At 35.2% G+C, this 8,619-nt stretch overlaps 1 protein-coding gene across 2 annotated transcripts; it reads left to right on the top strand.

The window, feature by feature from the left end:
- The first annotated feature begins 2,143 nt into the window (after positions 1 to 2,143).
- LOC140851546 (outer envelope pore protein 16-3, chloroplastic/mitochondrial-like) lies at positions 2,144 to 8,419 on the top strand. 2 transcript variants are annotated; one of them, XM_073243236.1, is made up of 3 exons: positions 2,144 to 2,308; positions 2,772 to 3,109; positions 8,071 to 8,419. In XM_073243236.1, the coding sequence occupies exons 2-3, from the start codon at positions 2,779 to 2,781 to the stop codon at positions 8,217 to 8,219; spliced, it is 480 nt and encodes a 159-aa protein (XP_073099337.1). In that variant the 5' UTR covers positions 2,144 to 2,308; positions 2,772 to 2,778; the 3' UTR covers positions 8,220 to 8,419. The 2 variants fall into 2 exon arrangements, with proteins under 2 accessions (XP_073099337.1, XP_073099332.1); XM_073243231.1 differs by having other exon boundaries at positions 2,769 to 3,109.
- Positions 8,420 to 8,619: the final 200 nt, after the last annotated feature.

Here is an 8,619-nt window from a genome sequence, read left to right as displayed (position 1 = left end):
TTAGAGGTGATTCGTAAAGAAATTGATAGAGTTAGAGATAGTGTAACATATTGGATAGCATCGTCTAAAAGATTGAAAAAATTTGAGGAGTGTGTCAAACAATTGTGACTACCTTTTATTAGGAAATTGATTCTAGATTGTCCTACTAGGTGGAATTCCACTTTTACGATGCTTGAGATTGCTCTGATGTATAAAGATGTTTGTAGCTAGTTGAAACAATGGGATTCTCAGTATACTGCTTTGCCTAGTGAGAATGGGATTCTCAGTATACAGTTTGCTAGGAAAGTTTATGAGAGACTAAAAATATTTTTTAAAGTAACTAAAATTTTCTCTGGCACAAAATATCCTACTGCTAATTTGAATTTTGCAAAGATCTGTGGGGTTAAATTAGCAATAAATCAATGGACTCTTTCTCCTATTGAAAAGATTGAAAACATAGCTCGTGATATGTTAGGTAAATTCAATCAATATTGGAATGATATCCATGTGTTGATGGGCATTGCTGCTGTTTTAGATCCTAGATATAAGATGTCATAGCTTGAATATTATTTTCTAATGATATATGGTAGTAACAATGATGAGAAAATGGACAAAATTCATGATCTGTGTTATGAGTTGGTTAATGAGTATCAAATGAAGGCCAATTCGGATATAAATCAGCATGTGGATCAAACTTCAGTACAACCGGAGCTTCCTGAAAATGATGCATTGGCAAAATATGATCAGTTTTTTAGGAGAAAAAAGCATGAGAGAAGTAATCTTCAGATGACCGAGTTAGATCATTATTTAGAGGAAGATGAGATATCTCGAGCTCCAAATTTTGATATTTTAATGTGGTGGAAACTAAATGGATCTAAATACCTAATATTACAAGCTATAGCTAGGGATTTATACACCATTCTAGTATCCACTGTTACATCTGAATCTGCATTCAGCTATAGTAGAAGATTGTTGAGCCCAGACCGAAGTAGAATGGTTTCAGAGCTTGTGGATGAAATCATGTATTCTCATAGTTGGCTGTGGAGCCTTGAAACTAGTACATGTGACTTTCAATTAAGTTTCTTTTCTTTTTTTTTTTTTTTGAGAGTTTAAATCTCAGTGCCTAATTTATTATTTTTGTTTTTTTGTAGGTAATGATGATGATGATTCTGATAACATTAATGATGATATAGTTTTTGAGGATTCAAGTATAATAACTTATTAAAAATAAATATTATTAATAGATATTTCAAATATTACTTAAAAGTCAATTGTTTAAGTTGATGATATGTGTATACTGGTGCATTAGTTGGTGGTGGTGCTCCTTGACTATTTCTTTGCTAGAGGTGGCTAAGTTTTCCTTGTAAGGAGTATTTTATATTTTTGAAGAGAACCGGTGGGTCATTATTAAGTAGCATGTTTTAGTTTATTTTTATTTGCAAGAAGTGTTAAAGAACATCTGATTGTTTAACTTTGTTGAATGGATATAAATTATGATGATTTCCTGTGCTAATTTGATGTTTTATTATGGTAATAGATGTTAAAGTATAATGTTATTATATTAACTATGGTGGCTATGTTGTTAATTGAAGCTGTTTTGTTATTATTAAATTGATGTGCATCCAAATCAATTAAAGAATAAAAAAATAAACTTTCAAACCGAAGCTTTAATGTTTTTATATGGCCTTATACCCCTTGTGGCCTAATGAAGGACTAAAGACTGGTTGTATGAAATGTGAGCCTTATGATTTTTAGACTTGGTTAAGACCTCAAGGGCTAAAGAGTGATAGTAGGCTATTGTTCAATGCTTCTATTTTCATCTAAAAAATCTCATTTAGGTGTGATGGATATCCGATTAATTAACCTAATACCCAATCGGATAGGGTATGGATAAAAAAAATATTGATCTGTCGGATCACAGGTCGGATTCAGATCAAAATGCTGAAATATCGGGTCAGGTTCGGGTCAACCCAAACCGGACCCGACCCGACCCATTGCAAAGCCTATGTGCCATCATTCTAATAGGCTTAAGGGCCCACATTCCACACAAGGCTAACCCTTAATGGGCCAACAAGATACTACTACAAGCATCCATCCAGAGGCCCAAGATCCAATCACACAGAACCAACATGTACCATCCATGGCCCTGAATTTAAGGACCCTTCTTCTCCCAATCAGCCGCCTGATCAAGATGAAAATAATCGGGGCATTTTGGTAAATAACATTTTCCCCTTTTGCCTTACGACGGCCCTGTGGGGAGTGAAGAATAATAGCTGAGAGCGAGCTCACCACCGCGCGAGCAACCCAAGTAGCATTTCGGCCTCCTTAGGTATCAATGTTTTTTCTTCCATTTATTTATTTATTATTTCCTTTGAATTTTTCTGATTTTGTCCCTAATTCGTTCGCGTCTATTATCTGATTTCATTAGAGGAACAAGTAACTTGTTTTTGAATTAAATTTAGGGCTTCGGTTTTTGTTTTCTAGATCTGTTTCTACCTATTTGATTTCGCTTTTTCTTTAATTTCGATTGGAAATAGTGTTACGGATCGCTTGCATGCTTGGCCTATTGTTAAACAATCCGTTAAAAATCGAATCTTGATGTCAAGGAGTAGCGGAATCGTGATCTCAGAATTCTAGGGTTTTCATTTGCCCTTGAATGATACTTTTTATTGAAATTATCCGTATTAGTATGCAAATTGATTGGATATAGTTATTGATGGTTCATATTTCGTTAGATCTTTCAATCGGTTATCTTAATTTTAGGATTTATTTATCTATTTAATTGCTAGAAGAACAAGAATGGATCAATCAGAGCTTAAATACATGGAGGACGAGGATTCGCCGGTGATGAAGACGATCAAGGGAGCGACGACGGGTTTAGCTGCTGGTGCGCTTTGGGGTACGGTCGTTGCTACATGGCATGACGTGCCTCGTGTAGAGAGGCACGTAGCGCTCCCTGGGTTAATTAGAACGTTGAAGATGTGTGGGAACTACGGGCTTACTTTTGCTGCCATTGGAGGGCTCTACATTGGTGTGGAGCAGTTGGTGCAGAAGCAAAGGATGAAGAGGGATTTTATTAATGGTGCAGTCGGTGCTTTTGTTGCTGGAGCATCTGTTTATGGGCTTAAAGGTATTATAGTTGTAGCCTATTAATTTTATTGCAATATGAAATTTAAACTTGCGTTTCTTATAGAGGAATAGCACTTTAATTGTCAGAAAGTGGTTATTGAGAAGGGACTTATGCCAATAAGGGTATGTGACTTCATATACTTTGATAGTCAACTGAGTTCATTATCGTGACTTTTATCTAAAAATAGTTTACAATCCTATCATTTTTATATTTGCACAGTAGGAGTTGGCTGGGAAGCATTCATATATAGTTGATAATTTCTTATGTTCTTTTACTTACATGTTTGTGCATGTGAACCAATTACTATGAGCAATTTGGATCCTAAATCAAGGTATTAGAGTTGTGAAAATGCGAAGCTAATCCATCATGACATGTATGTTATCTTACCAGGAAAATTTTCATTTTTTTATCCACTTTGGCGATGCTTTGGTGATCCTTCATCTCTGCATTGAATCACCATGTTCACCTTGTTTACTCGTTAGTTATGTTTCCCTATAAAATGAATGTCACTCTCTCCAAGTATTTTGGAAAATGAATGCCACTTTTCATATTCCTAGCTTCTCAAGTTTCATTACGCTGACAGGTTTTTAGTGTTGATCATTTGATTCAAACTTATGATGCTGGATTTTGCAAGGAGGTACAGATTTTCAACCCTCAACCAAGAAAAATATTAGATAGGCAATTACAAGATGTAGCCAGTTGTAAGAGAGGTTATATAATATGTTAAAAATATGCTTTCAAATTTCTTATAAATATATGTTTGTTTCTCTTGTTTTCATATATTCTTCCTTAAGTGTTCATAAATTTCTAGGAAATTAGACATCACATAAATTAGAAACAACTTTTTAACAATGGCTTTTAATAAGGTTTGCCATACCATCCTCTACCGATTGTATTGTACTGTACCAATAAGGTACTAGAACAGTGTTGAGGTTTGGTTTGTATATGAGCTGAACCAGTTCATAACGGTTTGGACTGAGTGAAGTCATCCCATACCATTTTATTGGATACTGTGGCTAGGAGCAATAAAAAACGTTGGGAGCTTGTCTTGGTACAAGGTGCATATTGTACCACATCGACCATGTTATACCAAACCAGTAATGTACCAGTGCATTTCTCGGTACTGGTTTTTGGACGTTGGTTTTGAGGACCAAACTTGTGAAATGAAAGTGACATCAAATTTTTTTTTACCTCTTCTATCCAAGTTGTATGTTTTTCCTTTTCTGTCTTTTTACAAACCTTTGACTTGAAATGTTGGTATTTGGTGCATTTTCATCATTGCCATCTTTTGCCTATGGTACATATGACCAAAATAATATCAAAAATGACTTCATTATCTTCTACTTGTAAATCTCAAATATTTTATCATACTTATATTTAATGCTAGGCTTCCTACTGTAACCAAAAATCCGTTGTGCCTGTCTTGTCTGAGGCATAGACACACAGATCCATATTGCAACAAACCCATTTCAATGTACCTTAGTTCTTTATGATATCCTGGTGTTATTACATACCAATTTATAGGAGGATAACTACTCCATTTACTTAAACTTTATCCTTGCTGAAACATCTTCATCCATATTCCAAACGTTTTTACTGATATAACCAACATAGCAAGATATGGCCTTTTTTCTATTAAAAAAAGCTTACTGTATCTTCTTAAGTATGTGTGCATTCTTTCCTCATGTGTATATCCCGCAATGAATAGCGTTTCTTGCTTTTGATGAACTAGTTTTAAATTTCCTCTCGTCTTTCTGTTCATCATCACCTACAAATAAGGTAAGGTAAGAAATCTTTTATTGAGAATCAACAACCTATGCATGTATGACAAGTAAAAAAGTGTCGGCTTAGCACTGAACTTGGATATATTCCTATTGTTGCTGAGAACCATCAAACCTTTTCAGAAGGTGGAGTTGTTTCTTTTCTAGTTATAGTTCCATTATAGGCACTTTGGTGATTATAATGTAATAATTTGGTCACTCAACTTTCTGTATCAATTGCTTAAGTATGCCCAGTGTTAAGTTTCTTAAATTCCTGTTCTCACTGTTAGTATTGTTTTAATCACTTGTTACCAATAGCTTTGCTGGAGGATCTATAAGATTGGCTCCACATTGATTTGTCAATGCTGAGATTCTTCTTGGTATCAGAGTGCTTCATCTTCATTCATATAACTCACACTTCAAAATCTTACTCTGAAGTAGATCAACTTTACTTCTCTCATCCTTTTGCTTGTCCCATCTTGTCATAAATCTTGGCTGCTTCTGTTGTTTAACCTTAAACTTGAGGACTTCTCCCTTCAGTCGGGGGGAAAAAGAGGACTTCAAGTCTTTGAGAAACTTAGTAGCTATGAAGCTTACCATGTTACTCTGTTTCATTGTCAATGAACCCAGCTATATTAAGTTATTCTTGTGTCTTTATGGCCTGTTCCAAATAATACTAGGCTTCTTCTGCATCTAGTGAAAATACAAGTAGTTTGGTTTTGGACTAGCTTGCACCTCATTTAAGGTGCAGCATGGTGGATGAGATTTGAGCTAGACTATCCTACAGTCTCCGATTTGTTTTTCTAGTGCTTGTAGGGCACTCTGTTAGTCCACTTCATCCTGAATGTCTAATGATTGTGCATCATTCACATGACCCATTATTGCAACTTGTACTTCTTCCATGTTTTCCATTTAGTATGTGTTGGTGGCTGCTTCCATGGAGTAATAGGTATGCTAATTAATGTCAGGCCTCAACTTGTTAATTGATGATAGTCATGCATGATTCTACGTAACTTAGCTAGCTAGTGCATAATTGTATATTTACCTATGCTACTCAGTCTTGAATCATGAACTTCTATCTTATCAACAAGTTTGTTTAAAATAATATCCAATGTACTCGTCCCTATCAAACAGCTTAATGTAAACTTTAAAATGTAGTAATTGTTTACTTAAAAGGATGCAAGATTCATATTCTTTAATCTTTATGTAAATTTGTTCTTTCTCATGAATGACACAGGGTTTATGATTAATTGTCAACCTCTCGAAACTGTTTTGAATGTTGCTAGTTTTTGTAAGTTTCATAACAAATTTGATTCACAAAGCATTAATTTGTTATCACATAAAAAAGCTTGAATTGTTTTAAAATACTTTGCATTACACTGTGGCTTGTAATTACCACAAGCTTTTAATTTAACACTCTTCAGATTTAGGTGCACTGACGTTTGCTGTTCTTTGTATTAAGAACCATAATCAAGAAACAACAGTGTGTATCCTATTTGCTTAGTGTTATCAAGTCTGTCATTATTTGTTCCTATCAATGACTAGATCTAGAGTATATCTAACCCATTCAAACCTTCCTAGAAGTGCTTGCATCTTTCCTGCTGATGAAATCTTTCCATCTAACTGGACCTATTTTCTTGTTAAAATAGGTTTTAAAATAAATTATTGTCAGTGAGGTGCCATTTGGCATAATTTTCATTTTTCTATTTCCAAAAATTAAAAAAAGACATTCTGTTTCTATTTTTTCTAATTTTGTTTTAAAATATCAACATGTTTGGTGTGGTCAATTATTTTTTAAAAACAAACATGGTAATGGTGGTGGAAATGGTGATAGTTGCAACGGAGGTAGTGGAGATGTTGGCGGCAGGTCTACTAGCGGTATAGTAGAGTTGCCATTGATGGTGGCGGTAGTGCGGTGGAGGCAATGGTAGTGGCAGCGGCGGTGATGGTAGGAGTAGCGAGGTAGCAATGACGAGGTGGAGATGATGATGATGGTGATGGAGGCAGTGATGGCGGTGGCATTGGCAGCGATGGTTGTGGAGGCACTAACTACAGAGGTGGTGACAATGGCAATGGTGATATCTCGACGATGGTGATGACGGTGGCAATGGTAGTCCAGGCGGCGTAGCGGCAGTTAAGACTGCGTTGATGGTGGTAGTAAAAAATATACTTTTTTTTTTATTTTTGAAAATATTGAAACTAAGAATTTCTTCTTTACCAAAAAAAAAAGTAAGATTTCTTACTTTCATTTTTTTCTAGCAATAATTAAAGTGATTTGAAAATAGGAAATAAAAATGACGGTATCAAACATGTTTTTGTCTCTGTTTTTGTGATTTTACTTTTAAAAATAGAAAAGAAGAAATAAAAGTGTTGCTGAACAAGCCCTAAAACATAAATCGTTATCTGAGTACAGACGTGACAAATTGTCTCCTTTAGATGGTCGGATTGTGGACTGAGTTTTCAGTGGCTTATGGATTTATATAATACTTTTTCATTCTAGCTTTCAAGTGAAATTTCATACATGAAGAGTAATGACTGCTATCTGGTATTTGATTATAGTTGCACAAGCAGTTGGAAAGAGGAGTGAATGTTTATATCCAACAGCGAGTAAATGGTGCCTTGAGAATACAAGAATGAGACCCTATGGAGCATTTCCATAATGTAGCATTATATCTGATGGGTGATTTGACTGGTAATAGTATGTATGATTTCGGCTGGGGGAGTAGAAAGGAACATGGATCAGTTAAACTTTTATTTACAGGCTTGGAAGCGGTAGTTGTATGGCATTTGAGACTTCACAAGCATCTTGGAATGCTTAGAAATTAGAACTTGCATGATTCTGTAATGCAAGGATCTTATTCTCAAATAGGACTGCCATTATTCTTTAAAGGTTTGGAATAGTTTTGTAGGTTTTGCATTTGAAAGAACTTGCCACTCTTATCCTTTGGCTCGGATCTGTTTCTGAAATGGAACTGCTTTAAACAGGAATTGAATTCTCTGTCTGTTTTCTGTTATTCTTTTTGAGTACAAATGAGTTAATTTCTACATTTGCAAGGTTTTTTTTCTTTAATGATGCATTGAATTTATCTTATTACTGTTCATGGTTCTCCCATTTCATGATTTTTTTTCCCATCTAATGAGACGAATAAGCTTCTATTGCCTTCATTATTTTCTATCTTTTTTAATTTGGTCAATCTACAGGGAGGAGCATTCAAACAGCTATCTCTGCGGGTTCTTGTCTGGCTTTCACTTCGGCTGTGCTGGACATTGGGGGTCGGACAACAAGAATGGATACTGGTAAAGAATACTACCCTTACACCACTGAGAAAAGGCCTTCTGTCGGGACTTAATTTCTTCCACAATGAGCTCTGACTCTTTTAACGACCTCGGCCATGATGGGTCTTCAGCATTCTCCTTTGATATGTTTCATGAGATGAGCATCTGAAGACTTGCAGTGCTCATATTTGTTGTTGGCAATCTATTTACTGTTTTCAGAAACCATGATGAGACAAAATATGGAAATAAATCTTGGTTTTCTTTTGGTTTGTTATGATGATGAAAGCGTGTAAATCAATTCAGTTTGTTATTCCAGTGATGGTTGCAGGAGAGCGTAGGCTCTGCCTGGTCATATTTGGTGATCAGCATCGTTTGGTTACCTAAAACTAATCTAAGCAATGAATAAGCTATTGGAATATGAACGCGTGATTTATGCGTATCATATCAGAAAGTTCATGTAACCAGCTTAAAGTT

Source organism: Elaeis guineensis, chromosome 1, assembly GCF_000442705.2.
Source record: "Elaeis guineensis isolate ETL-2024a chromosome 1, EG11, whole genome shotgun sequence".
Lineage (NCBI taxonomy): Eukaryota > Viridiplantae > Streptophyta > Magnoliopsida > Arecales > Arecaceae > Elaeis > Elaeis guineensis.
The sequence above is the reverse complement of the archived record's forward strand: the minus strand, read 5'-3'. Positions and strand labels throughout refer to the sequence as shown.